Source organism: Rhinolophus sinicus, linkage group LG06 (genome assembly GCF_036562045.2).
Source record: "Rhinolophus sinicus isolate RSC01 linkage group LG06, ASM3656204v1, whole genome shotgun sequence".
NCBI lineage: Eukaryota > Metazoa > Chordata > Mammalia > Chiroptera > Rhinolophidae > Rhinolophus > Rhinolophus sinicus.
In genome coordinates, this window is record NC_133756.1 from 11,118,856 (window position 1) to 11,142,045 (window position 23,190).

General features: G+C 44.0%; 2 protein-coding genes across 4 annotated transcripts in view; one reads left to right on the top strand and one right to left on the bottom strand.

The window, feature by feature from the left end:
* The first annotated feature begins 29 nt into the window (after positions 1–29).
* LG06H1orf122 (linkage group 06 C1orf122 homolog) lies at positions 30–1,201 on the top strand. Of its 2 annotated transcripts, none has more exons than XM_074334419.1 (3): positions 30–168; positions 261–462; positions 721–1,201. In XM_074334419.1, the coding sequence occupies exons 1-3, from the start codon at positions 134–136 to the stop codon at positions 814–816; spliced, it is 333 nt and encodes a 110-aa protein (XP_074190520.1). In that variant the 5' UTR covers positions 30–133; the 3' UTR covers positions 817–1,201. The 2 variants fall into 2 exon arrangements, with proteins under 2 accessions (XP_074190520.1, XP_074190519.1); XM_074334418.1 differs by having other exon boundaries at positions 31–168; positions 261–491.
* Positions 1,202–1,309: 108 nt separating this feature from the next.
* Positions 1,310–23,190, bottom strand: part of MTF1 (metal regulatory transcription factor 1) — a 39,643-nt gene continuing 17,762 nt past the window's right edge. The window contains exons 5-11 of one of the 2 annotated variants that reach the window (XM_019726561.2): positions 21,322–21,395; positions 20,736–20,872; positions 17,589–17,666; positions 12,253–12,355; positions 10,945–11,540; positions 8,201–8,261; positions 1,310–6,991 (exon numbers count right to left, since the gene is read on the bottom strand). In XM_019726561.2, the coding sequence (XP_019582120.1) occupies positions 6,561–6,991; positions 8,201–8,261; positions 10,945–11,540; positions 12,253–12,355; positions 17,589–17,666; positions 20,736–20,872; positions 21,322–21,395 (1,480 nt within the window). In that variant the 3' untranslated portion in view covers positions 1,310–6,560. Of the gene's footprint in view, positions 6,992–8,200; positions 8,265–10,944; positions 11,541–12,252; positions 12,356–17,588; positions 17,667–20,735; positions 20,873–21,321; positions 21,396–23,190 lie in introns of both variants that reach the window. The other variant, XM_019726560.2, reaches the window with a different exon arrangement.

Sequence of the window (23,190 nt, forward strand, 5' to 3'; positions counted from 1 at the left end):
GGACCGCGACCCCCAGGAGGATTGAAGGAGACCGGTGGGGACCGGGCGGGGCGCAGCTTTGCGGAGCCTTAGCGCAGCGCTGGGGAGGGGGGGCGGCCGAAAGGGGGGCGGTGGTCGGGGCGCGCAGGCAGAGATGGAATGGGGCCCGGGCTCAGACTGGTCACGGGGGTGAGAGGGGGCCCGTCGGGGCGGGGGGAATGGGCTGGGAACCCGCGCCAGCGCCAGCGCTGACCGTCTGTCTCTCGCTCTCTCCGGGGCAGGGAGGCTGCCGGCGTGGACCGTGGGAAGGCGGGGCTGGGGCTCGGCGGGAGGCCACCCCCGCAGCCGCCCCGGGATGAGCGCGCCCAGCAGCTGCTGGACGCGGTGGAGCAGCGGCAGCGGCAACTCTTGGACACCATCGCCGCCTGCGAGGAGATGCTGCGGCAGCTGGGCCGTCGGCGCCCGGAGCCGGCTGGTGGCGGGGTCAGTGCCCACCCCGGGCTGCCTGGGAGGTGGGAACTGCTCACTGGCTAGATTTGCTAAACCCTAGCTTCCCCTGGAGGGTGAGAGTGCCCCCACCGCTTTACCCTCCCCCCACACACACACCCCGCCTCCTTTCATCTCGGCAAGAGGCTCTGAAAAAGTTCAGTGCTATCCAAATGCCAAGTGGCCATACCCTTGCAGGGCCTAACCTAAGGCCTTTCCTCCCAGCCTCACTGTTTTCCTTTCTGTTTCAACCAGAACATCTCAGCTAAACCCGCGGCGCCCCCACAGCCAGCTATCTCCGCCAGAGGAGGCTTTCCAAAGGACGCTGGTGATGGAGCTGCGGAGCCTTGACCATCCCGAGCCGGTTGCCCTGAGTTCTCTCCTTCCCTGGGGCTGGTGGCTGGACTCTTTGAACAACTCCCTTCAGTAAAGGGGCCAGTCTTCACTGGCAGCGGCTGGATCTTGGCTCTCAGCCTGGGGTGGCAGCTCTGCTAGCAGCTGGGTTCACTCCCACTTCATCCTGGCTGAAGGCAGTGCTGAGCTTTGAAATGTAGCCAAGGAATACCCAGTCTGATTACCCGGATTTGGGCAGACCAGAAGTGCTTGCCAGAGGGGTCTGGTCTGGTCTGCTCTGGGGGATCCAGGTGGTATTACATGTCCATTTCATGCTTTGGGGGCTCCTGGTCCCACAAAACACTTAGCAGAGCCTTGATTAAAAGGAAACCTGCAGACTCTCCTGGTGACCGACCTTTCCTTTCTGTCCCCTAAGACTGATGGCTCGGGAGGGGGAAGTGGTTGAAAGCTGTCAGCCTTGGGCAGGGTTGGGAAGAAATGCCACAGATACTACCAGATTTAAATAAGCATTTAATTAGGATTTCATTAGTATTTAATATTGCTTTTTCAATTCCAAAAAGTTAAATTTTCACTTCTTAGCAGATATTTTAAAGTACAATATTAAGTTTATACAAAATGAGCAATTAAGCAAACACCATTATTTCACATTCTTCAAAAATACAAATTCATATTTACTCTTTTTTGGGTTTGGAGGTTTCTTCCTTTGGAAGTACTGAACCTGTAACGTTTTCATATCGCTCAGTGGAAGTTCATTGTTCCCATGTTTCACACTTAAATGAATTTGATAGGCTTTTACATAATCCAAATAAAACTATTTGGGATTTAAAGAACTGTTACCAAGACCTCCGGCCAATGACTAGTATACATCAAAAAAGGCTCTCGTGGGTCTTACCTTTCTTTCCTGGCCAGAAGATCTGAGCCAGATATTCAGCGAAAACCTGTTTCCAGCCACCTTCTCCAGAGACTGGGAGTTCACAGGGAAAAGAAACAGCCACCTTGAACTCTGACCCCCACCTCCACATTCCCAAAAAAAAACCAAGAAAGGATGTAGACTGTTGAGTCAAACAGCGCCCTAGGCGAGGCCTGAGGACACAGGGGAGAAGGGCAAGAGAAGCCTCTGACTTGGCACCACTACGAAGATAACAAGGATATTGCAAAAAACACCCCTGGGTTTTGGTGAAAAAAGGTTTTCATGAAAAATTTTCCCATAAGAAAAAGTAGAAACTGCATTGAGCTGAGAAAGTGACACAACATTATCACCCAATTTTTGGCCCAGCAGGCACACCACCAAAAGGGCAGTGTGTAGTTTTAAACTTTGCATCCAGTAAAAAAACCTTGTACTATGTACACATTAAGATCCAGTTTAATTTGCATTTTTCAGTGCAGACTGAGAAGCCCTCTCTTAAACAGGAGTAACAGAAATGCCCAGTGATCATCAGCTTCCCCAAAGAACATGAGAAAAAAATGGGACACTTTCCCTTACCTCCAAAGATATCCAAGAGGAAACAGGCTAAACTGAGTACCAATCAGAAATATGCATAATTCAGTTTTGTTGCCTCCTCCCCAATATTAAGAAATGGACAATTCCGATGTCACAGAACCATTTGCATATTGGATCTATGGAAATCTTTCTGCTTTGGCTGAAGTATATTTTAAAACTGTATAGCAGCCTGAGAATGACAAAATGGGGTGGGAGGGGGAACAAGAGGGGAGTGAAGGGGAAGGAAAATTTTGATAAAGCAAATTATTAACAGCTTTGTTCATTGAATTTAATGAAGGCTGGAGGCCTTCCCAATATGGAAATGGCTCACGTTGTACCCCCTCCCCAAACATATTTCTGATTGGTGATGTAGGCAAATTGTAAACTTCAGCAATACTGTTGCAGTTCCACAAATCAATGGTTTCAGTGACTGGAGAAGTCTTTAAGATTAAGAACAATGGCCGTGATTACAAATATAAAAGTCTAGAAGGTGCCAGGTTTCTACCTAGGAACCACCTGTTCCTCTCAGGCATCACTTTGTAATGGTGAAGGGGGGAAAGATGGCAAGGGTGCAAGAAATGATGAAAAAAGGGCCTCAACAGTCAGCAGAAAACAGGACCCGCAGCAGTTCTTCAGAGAGCCTGAGGGGGCGGCCCCGGGCACAGGGAAGGCTTGCATAGATTGAGCAGTTGCTGAGAATGCATATAATAGTGTTTCCCTCAAGACAGCCTCCTGGTACAGGGCTGATGGAGCAGAAAAACGTGGCCAGACCAGGGCCACATGGGACAACGACCGTCAAGCTACACATATTGCACTAAGGTAAGTGCTTTTTTTTTTCACACCTCAATTTAACTTTTTATTCTGAGCAAAAATAAAACTTTGTGGAAAGTATATATATATATGTGTGTGTGTGTGTGCGTACATGTACACACACACACATACACAAAAGAAATTGCAGCAATTGGGTTAAAGATAAAATAACCTAAAGTGCTTTTTTATTTTATTATTTCTTTAATATACCAATATGAGGTTCTGCAAACTCGTCCTTCTGGACACATTCAGCATTACACAAAGTCTCTCAGGAAAACCCACCCACCCTCCATTCTACCCATCAGTCCACTGCCTTGACCCTGAAGGTAAAGCTCTCCAGTTTACTGACTCTCCCAGAGGTGGTGAAGAGAAGTCCCTTGCTTCTACCCAGAGGGGTCTTCACACCTTAAGGCCCCTCCTAGGCTTTGTACCATGATCTCCTTCTGAAAGGGTGGCGAGGGGTGGAATTTAATAAGTGACACCAACTACTGTCACCAAACTAGTGATGCCCCCATGAGTCTGACCAGACCCTGCCAGGAAAGGCAGGGCCACTTTCTCCCTCAATGCCCCACCCATGTGCCCGGGAAGGGCCATCTTCACTAAGGCAGTTTGGCGGTGCCAGTCAGAGTCCTACCACCGCCAAAGCCTATGAATTCCAATTCCTGATGCTACCTAGCACACTGTAAAGAGGCAGTATAACTAGAGATGCTAGTGGGAGCTGGAAGTATAAATCCATCGGGTGAAAATGGTTACGGTTACCATGGAAAGAACAAAAGGCTTGACTTCACCTGCTAAGAAGTCTGCAGACCTTCCCTAACCTTACCCTAGGTTCATTCCCAGGTTTGGGAAACCACATTCTCCATGAAGGCTCTTTTTGGCTCCACTTTAGTCAGCAGCCCTCTCTTCTCCAAGGTCCCTGGCACTAGATGCCAGGCTTAAGGAAAGGGGTGGGGCGGGAGAGTGCTGGAAAGGAAGGAAAGAATGCCTACCCTGTGGAACAAACCTGCTCTTCACAACCACTCACTAGCATTTGAAGCACACTCCTCGTTTTTCAAAAGATGATTGGATTTGATGGTCCCCCTTGTAATAAGTCACCCTCGAAAGGCAGATACTTCAACTAGAAACATCTGTCAGCCTAAACACTGTTTTAAAACGCTTCTTCATCACACCCAGTCTTTGGAGAGTGGAAAAGCCAATGACCTAGGAAGGCCCAACACAAGCACAGCTAACCAGAAAGAAGCAATATTTAAACCATGGATGCTGCTAGTGGCCTTCCCTGGGCTCCTGTGTCCCAGCTCAGGCCCCAGGGAACCGAATCCCAGGTGGGCCTAGGTATGTGGGAGGTCATTCTGCCCTCCGATGTGAACTACCTTTAAGATCCCATTGTGCTGCTCTCAGAAGTTGTAGAGAAAACAGCCAAGGGTCCCACCTCAAAGCTTCCTACGGGTGCAAGGTCCAGAGATAGCTAAGGACAACTCATGTGGAGCAGCTGGTGTTCCAGAAAGACTAACCTAACCCACTGTGATAATAGAAGATTCCTCCTGCTTTATCAGCTTCTGCTGAGGTCAATGGCCACCAGACCCACTAGCCTTTTGGGGAGGGGAGTGCAGGTTAGAAAGAAACAGATTCTCCTGCCTAGGCTCCTGGAGTGAGAAGTCACCAGCTGCTTGTGGCTAAGCCCATTTTGCCTCATGGCAGTGACATTTCCCACCACTGCCCTCTTGTCCAAGCCTGTCGCTGAACATCCTGTTACAGGTAGGGCCTCTGGTTCCCAAAATGCTCTGCTCTGGATACTGTCTTGGCTGGCTCTGAGTAACGGGTCAGAACAGGAGACGACAAATACAGATCTCTTTACATTAGGAAGTGGAAAAGGAAGGCAAAATTATGGCCGCTTTCTGCCTGACACCATCGACTTAGAAGAGCAGCCCTGTTTGTGGAAGGCTGCTCCTCGCTCAAGGCAAGGAAGGGTCTCATGGGAGGCAGAGGCCTAGTCTAGACCCTGGACCATGCCCAGTTTCTAAGCTCAGTGAGCACTCATGACTACATTAATAAAGCCAGTTGAGAGGAACTTTCCATTTTAGTGCGAACTGTATTTTATGCTTAGAGGCAATGACTTGGAGCCAAAGGCAGACAGATGGATAGAATTCTATACACAAATCAAAAAACAATTCTTTTTTTCCTATAACACAACTTAATGAAGCATTCCAAATGAGATAACTTATTGCAACATTTCAGGCTTTTTGGTGGAAGGGGAATTTTTTTTGTTTTGTTTTACCCTGAGTAGAAGATCATCGTTTCATGTTTTTTGTTTTTGTTTAGAAATCATATAACTAAGCTGAACAAGTCACATCCTTCTTTGCACTGTACTAGGCTGTATGCAAGATCCGGAGGGTTAAGAGGTGGAGATGGGAGGAGGCAACCAAAAACCTGGCTAGAACCTGGAACCTGGACACCTGGCCTGCCAATTAAAGGCCACCTTTAAAAACCTCCCTTAAAGCCACACCACCTCCTGATAAGCAAAATGCAGCTCTTCTGTTCTGAGGAAGAAAATACCATTAAAGGAAGGCAGAGCACCAACCAGCAACTGGCCATAAGTCACGTGTCCACTCTAGGACAAAACAGGGATGTTCCCCAAGAAAAATTCACTGCGATCTGCCATCCCTGGCAACCAACAGAGACAGAAAGAACCAGGAAAGCAAAGCCTGTGATCACGTTGCTAGAGCCTGCTCTGCACATACGTCATTGACAGGCAGCAGTGAACAGCTCACCTCGGGCCCCTGCAGGACCAGATCCTCCCCACAGCCTCGGGCCAGGCTGTCAGCTGCCCGTTTGTACTGCAGCTGGCTGCATGATGGCATCTGCCAGTCACTCCGAGCTCCACCAACACCAAGCGCAAGCAACAAAACCATCTCATCTAATTCCTGTGCAGTTCACAGCTGTCTGACCTGTCTTCGCCACTTCCCTCCCTGATGGAGCGAGGGTCTGGCCTTCCAAGCAAGTTTCAGCCTCAGACTCAAAAGACACATGGGGAAGGAGCAACACTCGACCACTGAACTCCACTGCCCAAACCACAAAGGCCCCAGTGCAAGTGATGGGCAGCATCAGATTGATGGAAACCACACCCTTTCATTCAGAATTTTTATGCATACGAGTAACCTTAATTTCCAAGTTCACATGACAATAAGCAAAAGTGACATACAGTGCAGCCAAACAGTTCATTTATAACTTAGCTTTTTTTTGTTTTGTTTTTTTGTTGTTTTTTTTTTTTTTCCAAAGATCAGTTCCTTAAAATGGATGCTCCTGGGATATGAATAAAGAAAATACATCTCAAAGGTGAGGATTTCAAACAGTAGATTTCTTCATCCTTCAAACTGTTGACCCCATGATGGGAGGCATCACACCTTATGCTTCCTGCTCGCCCTCTTCCCGGAGGTGAGCACCTCTGGGCCTTTCACTTGGAGAAGCAGCTGGTCAGGCCCAGCTCCTCCTCCCCCTGCAGTAGTGCTTCAATGGGAATCAGATTGGATGGCGTGTCCAGGCTCTGGAGGGACAGAAACTCTGACATATCCATGGCACTTAATGTTTCTGTCTGAGGCTCTGAAGGAGTCTCTGCTTGCCTGCTTTGCTCACAGGAAGAGGGCACGGCGGAGGAGGACGACAGGGGGACAGCGGGTGAGGGGAAAGTCTGTGGCGGTAGCTTCAGGCTGGGCCCATCAGGTGGCTGGGGGCTCGGCTCTGCAGGGGGTGGGGAAGAACAGCCCTTTCTCTTGCCAGCAGCCCGCTCCTTGGCAGAGTCCCGGCATGCGCACTGACACTGACACGCCTCCTCTTGCTTGATGATGATCACAGGGACACTGAGGCCAATCTGCTGTACAGAGCTCCCTGCGAGAGGTGAGAGACACTGCGCTTCAAGTGGCTGCAGGGCACAGAGGGATCTAGACTAGGTGAGAGCTGAGTGCCGTGGAGGCAGGAAGGACAGAGGGGGGGATGCCACACTCCAAGGCAAAGCACCTCTTCCTTAGAAAGACACACACACACCCCATCTAGAGGCACCCTATATTTCCAGCCTCGTTTCCAGCCATCCTTCCCCCTGCACCCTCCATGCCAGGCACAGCGGACACCTCCCTTTTCCTGACACGTTCTTCTTACCTCTGAGCATATGGTCACTTTCTTCTGCCTAAACTCCCCAGACTCAGCTGTTCTTCTGCAGAACTTACTCTTCTCATCTCTGTAGTCCCAGCTCACTCCCCTCCTCTCCTGATGCCTCCAGGCAGTGTTTCCAGCAGGCTTAGAGCTAGGGCTGGCTCGAGGGCAGTAGCCTAGTACTGTACACACAGCTACTCTGTTCCTCCCACCCCTTCACACTGCACAGGATTTGTTCAGTTCTGCCTGCCCAAAAGGCTCTGAGCACCGTTAGGACATCTCACTCATCTTTGCAGCCCTGGTCTCTGACACAGAGTAGGTGTGGTAAATCTCCTTTGACACAATCAGCATTGTGTGCACACACACTCTCTGAATTCAGACAGGCTTTGTGTGTCTCAAGAGAGCTAGAGACCGGGGGCAATAGAACAGAGTGGGAGTTAGGAGACCTGAGAACTAGCGCTTTCGCTCTGCCACAAACTCACTTGTGACATTGGGGTAGTCACTTAATCTTTCAGGGCCCCAGTTTCTTAATCAATAAAGTTTTGTGTGTTTTTTTAAAAGGAACTTTTAGTTCTATATAGCTTCTGACCCAGATGCTATTTCTTCATTACTGTAATTACAAAAGAGTCCAGTGAATTAACAACTGCCCTCTTTAGCATTAACTGTGATTCAAACTTTTTTCTGGCTACATTTAAAAGCTGTATCTGAAAGGGAAAGAACTGTTACTAGTTCAAGAATGTTAAACGTGGTGCGGTGTGGTGTTTATCCCCTTATCCCTTAAGTGCACTAACTTCCAATAGCTGTGAGAACATGAAATACTCTAATAAACAATACAATGTGACAAATTTGATTTCCAAGTTTTAAAAGCTGGGGCAAAGCAACAATGAACTGTGCCTCAAGGGGCCCAGAGACTTGACTTTCTTTCAAAGCCGACACAGAATTACATACCTGTGCTACTGGCTACTGGTACTGCAGTGGTAAAAAACACCTTCTCAACTTTAGATGCTTGCTGCTGAAAAAAAAACACACCACATTTATAGCCACTCCAATATGGCACATTCCCAATTACATTCCAATTGAAGCCTCCCCAATTGTAATGGTTTTCCAAGAGGACAGAAAACCCTCAGTGTTGAGGGATTCTTGTACTGAGTGATGTTTTGTGCTCTGACATGAGGTCACCCCACTGTTTGACATTCAGTGTGGACAATGTAGCCTGCTTTGTCCCCACTACTTGGCTGTCTCCCAGCTGCCTAATCCATGGCTCTGTGTGTCTAAAGGCTCCTCCAAGGTTGCTTTTCTCAAGCAACCCTCTAAGCTTTCCAATCTCCACCATCCCCCAATACTTCTGTGGGGCCGGGAAGTGCTTTTTCCCCTCAAGGATTAAGCTGCCAGCTAAGGACAGGCTAAGACTTCCTTTCACAGGCAGGACAACCCCAGGGAAGGCCCTGGGCAGTGTGCTGTAAGTTGCACAGGGTAGTTGCTCAAGGGTGGGTCCGGGGCTCTGCCACACCTGGATTCAAATCCAACCTCTGCCAATTATTAGATGTTGCAGTCAGTCAGCTGATTTAACCTCTTAGAGCCTTGGTTTCCTCATCTGTAAAAATGGGGATGATAACCAAAGAATGTCTCAAAGGACTGCTGAGAGGCTGACATGAGACTATGCACGCAGAGCCCAGGGCACATGGCGAGCATTCAGCAAGCATTCGCTGCTTACATTATTGCTACGCAGGACTCTAAAGCCGCGCCCAGAAATCACCCTAATCACTTTAGTACTCTTCCTATGACATTGGCTACAGGGTTTCTATTTCTTCAAGTCTTCTCTTACAAGTGCTTTGTCTTTTATCCCTTCAAGGAAAAAAAGAAAAGTGCCTCTACGATGAGTCTAGGAGGAACGTGAAAGCTTCTGGCTAAGTTACAGGAGATGACACTATAAAATAATGATGGGAAAATGAGACCCATATTTAAACACATGAAAATGAATTGTATGGAAAAGGAATGACACTTATTCCATGCAGCTCCCCAGGGCAGGTCCAGAAACACATAATAAAAGAGACACGAAGGCGGACAGGGTCATGACATTGAAAACACATTCCCAGTGACTCTGGCCATCTGAAAATGGAACGAGGTTGCCTCCAGAGTCGGCTGGAACCCCATTTCTAGAATCCGAGTGCCCTCGCCAGTTAGCCCTTCTCTGGTTTGTCTGAGAACATCGTACAGCCACCTAGGCACTCTCCTACGTGGTACATCCTTTTCTCCATCTAATTCCTACTTGTACCCGAAGGCTCACCTGACTGTACGTGACACAACAAGGCCTTAGTCTCTGAATCCCTCATCAAGCAGCACGACACAGTAGTCAAGAACACAGGCTCTGGGATGGGTCTATCCTCAGATTCCAGCTTCGCCACTTATGTGTGATTTTGGGTTAGTCACTTAACTTCTCTGGACTTCAGCGCTCCATTGGTAAAATCATACCTACCTCCCAGGATTGTTGTAATTAAGTGAGTAATGCATTAACAAGTGCTTGGTTAGCACAGTGAGTGACATTTACAGATACAGAAATATAGAGACAGTAAAAATACCAGTGGTTGCTAAGGAAAGGGAGAAGGAATGAATAAGTGAAACACGGGATTTTTAGGGGAATGAAATTATTCTGGATACTGTAATGGTAGGTACATGACATCATGCATTTGTCAAAACTCAGAACCTACCACATAGAGTGAGCCCTAATGTTAAGTATGGACTTCAGTTAACAATAATGTATCAGAGTAGATTATAATCATAAATGTATCACTCAAATGCAGGAGGTTAACAATAGGGAACTGGAGGGGAGGGGGCGGGGTGGATGGCAATTCTCTGTACTATCTGTTCAATAAAATTGAAAAAATGTAACTTAAAAAATAATATACATAAGGTAATGATTTACATGTTAGAGCCTCATTTTTGAAAAGTGCTTGGTTAGCACACAGCTCTTACACAAAGTAAGGGCTCAATAAATCATAGCTGTTATTTTTTTCTATTACCATTTTTACTATCATTTGGCATTTTACCTACTGGTAATGTTAACTTTCTTTTAAGCATTTCAGCCTCTTTAACTAGAATGTGAGCTTTTATGAAATAGAGATCATGGTTTTCACTTTTCGGGATCCCCCAGAATATCCTGAGTGGCATCTGGTGAATACCAGGCTCTCAAAATACATTTAATTGAATGACGAAGTCATTTCCTTAGTCATCAAGGCCAAACACTCTTGTAGAAAATGGCTCTACACGGACTCTGGGAACGTGGACTACTTCTCTGATTTGGCCACTGCTGTCTGGTTTCATCTGAGGGGGTCCTGTCAGTCCCTCACATCAGCGTGGCTCTGCCCAGAGACAGAGCCCGCTTTCCTGAAATGTCCTTCGGTCTCTGGAGTTTGTGGGCCGCTCTCCTGTCCTAGATGATGGCATTGGGTTGCAGACGGAGTATTTGTTCAAGTGCCCACTGCTAGCGAAACCTGAAGGTGGTTTCTCTGCCTCTCTATTTAAGTATCAATGTGGATTTATACCACTTGATTCTGGGAGAAATACCTAAGAGGTAGAGTTACAAGTTTCAGGGCAGGTATGATAGCCATTTTCCTTTCTGAAGTAAAAGCCTCCGAATACGTCACCTATGTAAATACACTTCACCCCACGGGATCTGTTCACATGATACTTACAATTTGTTCTTGGTTTTGCGATGAACTGGTGGCACCATTCAATATCCACTGTAAGTTCTGTTCTCCCATGACTAGGCTGGACTGCAGGATAGCCGTGTTGGGAGTCGGGGTGATGGTGATAGTGGGATTATTAGTCAGGACAGAGTTGGCACCCAGGGGCAGAGTCTGGACCATGGCTGGCAGGGGCTCAGTAGTACTTTGTGGTTGGGGCGGTGCTGCCACGGCTGATGCCACTGCCGCTGCTGATGCAGAAGCCCCAGCAACAACAGAAAGTCCTGGTACGATGGGCTGCGGTGCCTGGGGGTGCGGAAGAAACTCTTGATGATTAGCAGCAAACTGTGTGCTGTGGGGAACAGGCACTTCTGGAGGTTGTAAGAGAGCGGGGGGGTTGCCAAATGCAGCTTGCTGGGAACCAGTTCCTAGGGAGGGAGCAGGCGGAGGAGCAGACGGTGCTGAGGCTGGTAGTAGAGGCTGGGGTGGCTCGGAGATGCCAGGCTGCAGTACAAGCGGAAGAGATAAAGATGCTGAATTTCCTGTGGATGGCGGAACATCACTGACTGACTCTGCATCACCATTAAAACTTTCAATCAAGGCAGCTGGCAAGAAAAAGAAATAGAAATATATATACATATCCCAAGCCTTATATGAACCACAAAAACAGTCACTACAGGCTAAACCAAGGACAGCTGAAGTCTGTCAGAGCCAATTTCTCCATTGCTAGTGGGCTGACTTTCAGCTTCTCATTTAATGACACCTCTGGTCGAAGTACCAGGCTTTACAATCAACCTCACTTTATAAATGTAAAGACCTAGTATAGGTCTTTGCGTAAAAAAATGTGTCCTAAGGCTTTTCTAGAAAATGGGCTTGACATCCTTTTTTGGCATGACCAGTGAACACACTTTCTGACTACTGTGAAGCTTCAGAGACAGATTTTCACTCAGATAGTTTGATCCATGCATCCGATGCTAAGTCTGGGGATCCTATCCACTCATGAACAGGGTGTCACATCAGAAGCAGAAAGAGCTCGTAGCTTCTCTCATTTTTTAAGGCCCACAAAACTTTTGGAAAAGGAGACCCCTTCCCTTGAGGGTCTAGGAAAAACAGACCTTCAAGTAGACCCTTGCTGAGGAAAATAGGGGAAAAGATGGACTTGAACTGAAAGGCTCGTACTTCTCCAATCCCTCATTAAAAGTCACTTCATTCAAAGGAACTGAAATAATATTTCACAGTGACTGTCATTCAGTGTGTCAACAGTGTGACCTCTCTTTCCCAGTGCTGAGATCTAAACAGGAAGTCTGTATAACAAACCTGTCTGTTGAGGGTCTTCCTGAATCGCCGAATCATCTGCATTCTGGAACATTGATTTAAAGATGCTTGCTGGTGAAAGAGTGCTGAGATCCTGGCCCTGTGTCTGATGGACAAAACAAGGATGTGAGACCGCAAGTGGATGTAATTCCTCACCATGACAGAACATACTCGTAGAGCAGCAGAACTGCAATGATCTTTTGATATGCTTATTTCTAACTTCCCTTTTCAGATGACAGATAGGTGGTAAACCTCAGACACTCAAGATTTGGATCCTCAAACGCTTGAAAACAGAATTCGACAAGCTGACTTGCAGGCTGAATGCCTGTTTTTGTAAATAAAGTTTTATTGGAACCCATGCACACTCGTTCACTTATTCTCCATGCTGCTTTCAGCTACAATGGCGGAGTTGAGGAGTTGTGACAGAGAATATATGGTCTAAGAAGTCAAAAATATTCACTATCTGGCCCTTTACAAAAAAGTGTGCCGCCCCTGCTTTAAAAGACTGAATCCTACATGAAAATGGGATTGAATAATATCCATTACCTGCAACTTGTTTTTCTCATGTAATAATAATATATTGTTAATACCTTTCAAGGTATTATAGAACATCTATAATATTCCAATATGTACATATGGTAATGAATCAAACAATATAAAGAAACACAATGGTAGAACGTAGTGATCACCTTATGCTCCATATTGTCATTATATTGATTCTTTGTAACTTACAATTAAGAAAAGGTCAGAGGCATTTATAAAGATAAAATGTGACAAACAAATAAACACATAATGACTTGAGGACCTGACTTCTGACAGGCACCAAATAAAATGACCACCTCCACGCTTCCCTTTAGTTAAGGGGAGGGGAAAAACAGCAATTCTTTTACCTGCAATCCACCTCCAGTCTACCTGCCCATGCATTTTGCAGGGCAAGAGTGACAAAGGCAATCTCCAAGAGTCTAGACAAGTAACAGAAGTAAGTGAAGCCAGGAGTGGGGAGGACAGGGGCTGGGAGGCTATGGCAAACTTGACAGCATGCGCCATCATCTGAGGGGCGTCAGTGGAATGCTGCCATGTGGCTATGCAGGTTGGAGATTACCAGAGCTCAAGAATGGTCCCAAATTTGGATTTTTTGGTGAAAGCTACTGATTTGTAATTAAAAGCAAGTAATTAGAGAACAATTTAAAAACAATGTACAAGCCAAATAAAAGCTTTCTTCAGGCCAGATTTGGCCCTAGTGCCAACTTGTGCTTTAAGGTCATTTTGCAACAACTCCGCTTCTGGGAGGGAGACATTACTCTGGGACTGGGCAGACGTGTGGTGAGCAGAACTCTCCACCCCTCCAGAATTCCTCCGAGAGGAAAATGCCCCTCTGACCCAAGAGGGGCAATTAGTCTCGCATGATTCCATCGTCAGGAAGAACAAGAGGGGACGCTGAACGAATATGATTGCCAGTATGATAGAAGCTGAAGGCAGAAATCTACGTGAGGCTTCCAGTTTCCAGTCCCCAGTGAGTTAAGAACCACAGGCAAGACAGTGGCCTTCAAACTTTTCACCATGACACAAAGCAAGAAATACATTTTACATTATACAGTATGTATGTACATATATACTTCATATTATATACATATCCAACATATCCATATGGATATATGGATATACGTCTACAAGACAGCTTATCCTTACTATGTGCAGTGTCTTCTGACACTTTCAATTCTGTTGATGTCCTTAAAACACTGATGATAAACTACTATTTTATAACCCAATAAAGAGGTATGACTCAGTTTGAAAAAAAGTGGGCTAACAACTGCCACTAAGTATAAACTTTGCAACTTCCTCATAGTTGTTATTTTTCTTCTACCTGTTTACATATCAGCAGCAATAGCATTGTTAAAAAGGGGTGAGCCTGTGTGACTCTGAAAGATTATGTAGAAGAATGTTCACAGCAGAACTATTCATATTTGCCCCAAACTAGAAACTATCCAAATACCCAACGGAAGTAGAAAGAACAAACTGTGGTATATTCATTTAGTTGTAGTACTGTTCAACAAAGAGAATAAATGCTCTATTACTATATGCAACAATATGGATGAATTTCTTAAACATAATGTTGCAAGAAAGAAGCCAGCACAAATAAGTCTATACCACACGATTAATATACTGCATGACTACAATTATACAAAGCACAAAAACAGGCAAAACTCATCATAGGTTGTTAGAAGTCAGGATAGTGTTATCCTTAGGGAGAGGCAATAGCTGTTAGGGGGCTTGAAGGGGGCTTCTGGGGCGCTGGGAACGTTCTGTTTCTTGATTTGGGTGCTGGTTACGTGGATGCGATCAACTGTGATTCATTAAGCTGTACATTTACAACAGGTTTACTTTTCTATATGTATGTTAATATGAATAAAGCTTTTTAATTTAAAAAAAAAAAAGGAAAAAGGACAGGGCTGAGTGAGGGGACTGTGACTCAACCACTGCCAGGATTCAGGATAAAAACCCTGGGAGCAGCTCCCAAAAGTAGAACAGACAAGAACAGGGTGAGTCTCTGGGGCCTGGAGCAAACAGAAGAAAGAACACGGGGAGTTGTCGGGGACCAGGATGGACCCTGAAGCTCAACAGCTGAGAGGCCCAGGGGGCCACTCTCTACCTGCTTCAACCCTCCTTTAACAAAAGATTTGAGCAAACCAGAGTTCACTTCTAGGACACATATACACATGTGGCTGCCCAGAAACCCACAAAATGATGATCACATAAAATTTTATCATTGGATGGGGCAGCCCAGTGGGCTCAGTTGATTGAAGCACGAGCTCTGAACAACAAGGTTGCCAGTTAATTCCCGCATGGGATGGTGAGCTGCGACCCCTTGCAACTAAAGATTGAAAACAACGACTGGACTTGGAGCTGAGGGGCCCTGGAGAAACACACTGTTCCCTAATATTCCCTAATTTAAAAAAAAATTATCATTGGATTTTAACAATTTATAATTTTTTTAAAGCAAAACAAAGCAAAATTAATCTTATGACTTCAAGGATTTGTGGCCTTAGTTTGAAAGGCTAAAAATGAGACTATTTCCAATTCTGGGGTAAATGCTGGAAGACAAGGGCACAGTAGGTAATTTGACTCCAAGGGATGGAGCAGCCTCTCTCATGCTGAAGTTGTGGTAGAAAAGGATTCCATTTTTGTTACGAGTACTTAACGTTCTCACGCACCAGGATTCCTCACCTAGTGACCCCAGGGCGCCACAAAGCTCCTTAGTCAGTGCACTCTTAAACCATTTAATACAATCTCTGAGACTAAAGAGATCTTATACCCAGAAATCTCAAGCTGCATAGGTCAGAGGACATCTAGGCCACTCAGTATAGACAGTTCTTTTAGAACATTAGCTCTGAAATGTGAATATGCATAAAAATCATATGACGTGTTTATTTAATGTTTTTCTTTGTTCTTCAGATTGATTAATTTCTATTGACCTATCTTCAGTTTAACTGATTCATTCTTCTGTCATTTCCAATTTGCAGTTAAGCTTATCTAGTTAATTTTTTATTTCAGATAAATTTTCAGTTTCAGAATTTCCATTTGGTACATTTATTATAGTTTCCATTTTTCTGCTGAGATTCCCTATATATTCAATCATTACAAGCGTATTCCTTTATGTCCTTGAGCATATAAGAGCCACTTAAAAATCCTTGTCCGCTAAGTCTAACATCGGGCTCATCCTCAGGCCGGTCTCCATAGATTACCTTTGCTGTTGAGTAGGGGTAATGTTTTCCTGTTTCTTGTTATGTTTACTAACTTTGGGTTACCCCGTACATTGCAAATGATATGTTGTAGAGATATGGATTGTTACACTTCTTGGAAGAGTGTTTGCTTTAACATTCCACTGACTAGCCTGTGTGCCAGCTCCAAACTCTGTCTTCCCCACAGAGGACAGCAGCTGCAATCTTTGTCCACTTCTTCAGCCTTTGCTGGGCTGCTTAGGGTCTACCCCCCACCTCCACAGCTCAGGAGGCCACTAGAGATTTAGACAGAGTTTATACATGGAACTTGGGGTTCCCCCTTTGTGGCTCTTTGCTTTCCAGGCTATGCTCCCTCACTTTCCAGGTGCTTTGGTAGCCCTGACCACTGTCCTCTGCTTTATTAAGCCAGTAAGACTGAGTGTTTATTTCTGAATTCTGGACATCTTGTTTGGTATTAACCAGGGCTTGCCCTGAGTGGCTAAGCATAAAACCCGAAAACCCATCCAAGTGCCTTTGCTATCTTCCAAGTGGCCCCTTCTTCCAAGCGTTACCTCTGCCTGTTTGGGTTGCTCTCTGGTGCCGTCAAGGCGTCGTTTTTTGTATTTTGCCCAGCATATACAGTTGTTTTCTATGGGAGGGTTGTTCTGATGTGAGCAACTCTGCCATTAACAGAACCCCGGCCTCAGGGTGCCTATATAAAAATGCAGTGTCAAATGACACTCCCAGAGGACACTGACTCAGTGGCCCAAGGACTTACGTTGTCAGAAGAGCTGCAGATAACTCTACTTTGAGAAACACTTTTTCACAGCATTCTTGAGTCATTTAGTCTCTGTTCAAATACTTCCTTTCGCATTGATTCCTTCTTATTTATTATGCATACATTCAGAAAAATCTAACCTAAGCTATATTTATTTAGCAGAGAAAAACAACAAAAAATGCACCCTTAACAACCAGTAAAGCACATAGCTCCTTACGAAGCAGCACGAGCTCAGGCTTAATGCCTGGTCTGCAAGGCACATCATGGGGCCACGGCAATGGCAGGGAAACTCCCAACAGAGTGAACCGAAGCAATCAGACCTAGAGGTAGCGGGGTTGTTCTTCAGCAGAGGGCCTATATAGGAGGTTTGCTTCAAAACCCCAATGTGCTGAGCTCAAAGCAAGGCAAAGACTGATTTAGGTCAGACTGGCAGGGCTTGAGAGAGTCTGGAAACTGGTATTCTAGCTCCTCCTTACAGGGGACTAATTTTAAGCGTCTCGAGGACAGACCACACCTACATTTTTACCACTACAAGCTCAGCACCAATGCACTGACTAATGGAATAGGCACTCAATAAATATTTGCTAAGTGAATAAAGAAAATTTTTCTGCAGCCGGAAAGTTGTCAAGTGAGTGACCTGGTCAAAAAGCATTAGGCATCAGAGAGAACAACCTCTCCTGTGAGAGCTCTTATCAGGAAAAAAATAGACACAAAAACAAAAAACCCTAAACAGTCAGTAACTGAACACAAGTAAATCTGGAAGACTTCAAAAACTGGCGTCCCTCCATTTTCCCACCAAAGGGTGTGCTCCATTCTTGAACCCACATCACAGATATACTTACTGTATTGGAATTTTCTCGCAAGTCAGAATCTGTGGACAGAAGGCTCAAGTTACTCAGACAAAGTGAGTGATTTGCATCCTGTAAAAGAGAAAAAATTCTAATTAACAACAACAAAATAATTAGGATTTATAGTAGCATATCATGTAATAAAACACTTGATTACAACACCCCAAATGTCTAGATGTGTTACCTGGAGAGGTATAAAACCATCCAAAGCAAGGGCTACGCTAATTATTTCAATTTTTAAATCCTGGTATTAGAATAATCTCTTACAGTTCTTAAAGATGGTTAATAAAGAGTTTTAAGAATTATCTCACAACTCAGGCTCTAGAATAACAAAAGCTGTGATAATATGAAATAATATTTGTATAATTGGTCTTATTATTTACAAAGCAGTTTTACATGACCTCATTTGCTATTCATATAAAACTCTGAAGTACTATTTTACATTCCCATTTTAAATATGAGAAAATTAATGCAAAGACTGGCAGTGAACTGTCCAAAATTACATAGCTAATTAGCAGAACACAAACCCAGTGTTTCTAACTGAAAGTCCATCTTCCTTCCATTTATCACTGTGTCTCCAATATGGGCATTTCAGGGATCATTACGCAGAGTGGTACTGAGCGTTTACTATTCAAATACAGTTGCCCAGGCGAACTCTGAACTCTGGATTACTAGAATGCCGGTTGCAATTCACATGTATTATGTGGTAACGCTGCTTACCTCATGGATCAGATGTTCCCATTCATGCATGCATTCAACAAATATTCACTAAGCATCTACTATGTATCAGGCACTGCTCTAGGACCAGGAATACTAATGAACAAAATAAACTCAGGGGGAGGGGCAATAAGACAAACAAATATACAGGGGAATAGGGAATGTTGGGGTAGGAGTTGCCCTTTTATTAGATTAGAAAAGACCTCTTAGATAAGGCGGTATTTGAGCAGATACTGAAGGAAAGAGGGCATAGACCATGCATATATCCAGGGAAAAGTGTTTCAAGCAGCAGGTACAGCAAGAACAAAGGCTCGAAGACAGGAGTGGGTTTCCCTTGTTCAAGGAATTACAAAGGCTGAAGTAAGAGGAAGAGAAGTAAATTAGGTCAGAGAAGTGACCAAGCCAGAGAGTAGGGCCTGTAGATCACTATAAAGATTCTGACTTTAAGTGATACAAGGAGCTACTGGAGGTTTATGAGCAGAGGACAGACATTATCTGCCTTATGATTCAGAAAGATCCCTCTGGATGATATATGCAGAACAGTCTGTTTCAGGGTGGAGTGGGAGTGGGGAGAAGGGGAAAAAGGTGCCAAGAAGACCACTTAGCAGGTCATAGCAATGATCTGGATACAGATGACAGCGACTTGAATGAAGTCATCAAAAGAAGTAACCAGTCTAGATATATTCTCAAGGTAGAGCCCATAGACTGCTGGTGGATGTGGGGTATGAGGAAAAAAAAGAGGTATTTAGAAAACCTCCAAGATTTTTGGCCTATGCCACTAGAAAAACAGGTGCCAATTACTAAGATGGGAAAAACTGCAGGAGGAACAGGTTCAGACATGTCAAATTTGAAAGAGCAGATGATGATATCTGGGTGGAGATGTCAAGTGGGAGGCTGAACACACAAGGCTCGAGTTCAAGAAGAGATCCCGGCTGGATAAACAGTTAGGACTCAAGGGCAATGCAGATGGCATTTAGAGCCTAGAGGAGATTCCCTCCACTGGAGGGTGACTTGTGATCCAGAGAAGATGAGGTCTGAACACTGTGCACTGGGGCCCCCCAATGCTTAGAGGTGGTTGGCACTTCAACGGTCCTCAGACTGTTATAAAAATGAGAAAACGGACCGTGACTTAATAAATGCAGCTTAGTAGACAAAGACTCTCAAATCTTAGTATTTTTTATCTGGTTTTACAGATGAAGAAACGGAGACACAAAGAAGCCATCTGCCTAAGGTCATCCGATTAGTGGCTGAGCTTAGATCTGAAGTCACGCAGCCGAGCTCCAGCGGCTGCAGTCTTCATGATGAATGTGATTTTGCCTCTTATAACACAAGGGTCAAGAACCAGGCTCTAGAGTCAGATTGCCTGCCTCTATTAGACTAATTACAAGCTCTGGATACTTAGACAAGTTATTTAATTTTCCTTGCCTCAAGTTTCCTTTTTTTTTTGTAATATGGGGATAATAGCAGTGCTGACTTCAGAGAGCTCTTGTGAGATAATCCATATAAAAGCACTTAACACAATACGTGGCACACAGTAAACATTCAGTAAATGTTAGTTATTATTACTAATAAAACAGAGGGGGAGAGTCCTTTTAAAGGGCTCTTTTGCTGTTTAAAAACTGCAACCCACAGAATTAAAGTATGCTGTCTCTCCCCAAATCAAAATCATATTACATACTTTTAAGAACCTCATTATGAAAAAGGGGGTCAGCGTGTTTCAGTTTCTTTAGCCATGAAGTAGCAAGATAATAATAGTACTCATTCCTAGGTTTAAACGACATATGGTAAGTACCCAATACCACATAAGAAGTAATAACAGTAAATTTATCCCAGATCTCTCTGGAGTGAGCTGTAGGCGAGGGAAATATGGTGGAGGAGCTAGGCAAAGAACAGACAAAGCTGCTTCAAGTGCCTAAAACTTTGCAGAGGCCTGTTCTGAGGCTCAGTGCCTTAACCCAGTGGCTCTCAAATCTGGTCTGCAGACAATTCAAAGGGCAAGGGACCACCCCGACTCTGCTTGGTTCTCCAATGAGAGATTAACAGATGTGTGAAACAAAGCACTAATTCGTGTTGCAAACTCAAGTACAGATATGTCATTTTATAGGCATGAATGGGAAAATAATACCCATCTAAAGCATCCGGCTGGCCCTTTGGAAACCATTCCAAGACCTCTGGTTTCAAGAGACTCTTCCACCAGGCCTGACAGAGGAAGTGGAGCTGAATCAGAGGCTGAAGCACAGGGAGCCTAGTGAGGTCTCCAGCTTCTACCACCCCTTCACAAAGACACAGATCTTGGCCCTGATTTCTTCCCTCTCACTAACAGGTACATAGCGAAGATGCGCTGACCTTTCACTTTGATATAGAAACAACTGCTGCTGTTCTGTAGCACCCAGATCAAAACCAGAGACAAAACACTGCACACACCTCTGATCCATTGTGATTTGGAAGTGCATTGTATAAGTGTCCTTTGTTATCATGACCTTTCATGTGACTTTTGAGACTGTATTGAGTGCTGAATGTTTTCTCACAGCCGTTACTGGGGCAGAAAAAGGGTCGTTCACCTGCGAGAATGACAAGCAGTGTTAAGTTTACCATAAAGTCATTTCACTGGATTAAGACATCTACTATTTCCTAAAAGAGGACAGTATAATAAATATTCTTATGAGAGTTCAGGTAACAATTGTTATAAGTTAATTACATGTTAATTATCTCAGTCCTAAAACTTAACGTAGAGGAAAGCACTGAGAATTGCCTGCTCCTGGGAAGTTTAAAGAAACTGGTTTTTTCCCCAGGTGTGTTTTTTTTTTGAGTGTCTTTGTATTGGTTTCATTTCTTAAGGTTGGATTCCTGAGTCCAACGTTTAGATCCTTCTACCTCTGAAAGTCAAACATTATAGGTGAAGGCTAAGGCTCACTCCCTCTACAAAGCTCTCTATAGGTCTCAACGGAAACAGATTATTTATTGGCTCGATGAAGGTTAAAACAAAAAATAAATATTAACCTAAACTCACCAGTATGTGTACGGACGTGAGTTTTAAGGTGGTGGCTTGCTGCAAATGCTTTTCCACAGCCATCATGATCACACCTAAACAAGTGGTTTAAGCAAAAGGAAACAGCAGTCATTAGTTAACAGACTTTCATCTTCATCATCTCTTATAAATATAAACTCAAACCAAAACAAGATCGTATCAATGAAATTGGTTTTAGAGATGGGAATGATGACAGGTCCAGTCCCTGGAAAAGTTAGGCGACAAATGTGAGATCAGAGGAAGCTGATGGCCCAGGATAAGTATTTCTTGTCCTATAGGTAAGGCACATGTTGAGAGACCTGACAATAAAAACCTTTTGATGAATTACTTAACAGAATTCTATTGACAATAAGATCACATTGGAAAACCTAGGGCCAGTGCAGTATTAGAAATATCAACAGTGGGTACAGAGGCTCTCGTATAGGCATGGAGCCTGAAATAGTAACACTAGAACAAAATCAGGACATATTGGCTATAATAACTTATCTGTAATCTTCAGTGTCTACTTCAAATCTACTTCTTCCTCTTTTATTTTCTTGATAACCAGAGCCAGAAGTAATTTTTCTCTCCCCAGAACACCTAAGGCATTTATCTACACACTTCTTTTATGGCACCTGTTATTTCCAATCTTGTTTTATCTCCATTGTATACATTTGCTATCCGTTCTCCTAGATTGTAAACTCTTTGACAGCGGGATCCATATAGTTCTTTATGTTTGCTGTAGTTCTTGCACATAGCAGACATTCAGTTACTATTTATATGAACGAATGCATTTTCTTTTAAGTCAAAATATTTTATTTCTTCAAATAGAAAGCTTCTTTAAAGCATTTCACTTTTTAATTATATGTAGTAATCATGTCTGAGGCCCCATCTAATAGCCAAGAAAAATTAGTAGTATTAATTATCACAAAAAATACACACAATTGAATAGAAATTAGAGTCCCCTCAACAGCCCTAAAGGGACATAAGCGTGATAGCATCTGGAGACTAACCAACTATAATCTAAATACTTTTGCTTTTAGAGGGGCCATGACTCAGAAATACATCTGTAATTTTAAAACACAATTACATTTAATTGGTGTTTAAAAGTTGACTATCCCTGAAGACTTTTCAATTTCTTGGTGTCCTAATGAGGAGAGGAGTGATTTAAGAAGGTAGCATATTTAATGCCACGTATATAATAGCAATTTTTCTTGTCAGAATTCAAAGACATCGTTTAGGAACAATTTTCAGTAATACATCTTTATTATATTTAGGGGGAGTCTTTACAAACTGATGATCTCATTAAAAACATCACATAATCATCCCTAAGTTGTTTTTCAATCCCTACTGAATACCTAGAATTATGTTACATGCTATGAACACAGAAGAAAGTATACGATTTAAGCTTAAACATTTAGTATAGATGCATAGGGGCGGACAGATGGCTCAGTTGGTTAGACTGCATGGGATGGTGGGCTGTGCCCCCTGCAACTAAAGACTGAAAATGGCAACTGGACTTGGAGCTGAGCCCTCCACAACTAGATTGAAGGACAACGACTTGGAGCTGATGGGCCCTGGAGAGACACACTGTTCCCCAGTATTCCCCAATAAATCTTTAAAAAAAAAAAATCAGAAAGACTCTAATTCTGATTTTTAGGGGTTCGTTATTAAAAAAAAATGTATAGATGTATATACATATGCATAAATCAAAACACACAGATAAAAACGGATGCTCCTATATGTTTGTGTTTACACAAGACATATTACAAAGGAACAACTAAACAGTAACAAAATGAAATACCTGTACCACTAGACTAAATTTCTTACCCTTCATTTCCCCCTTTGTCTCCTATTCTTCTCACCTTGACT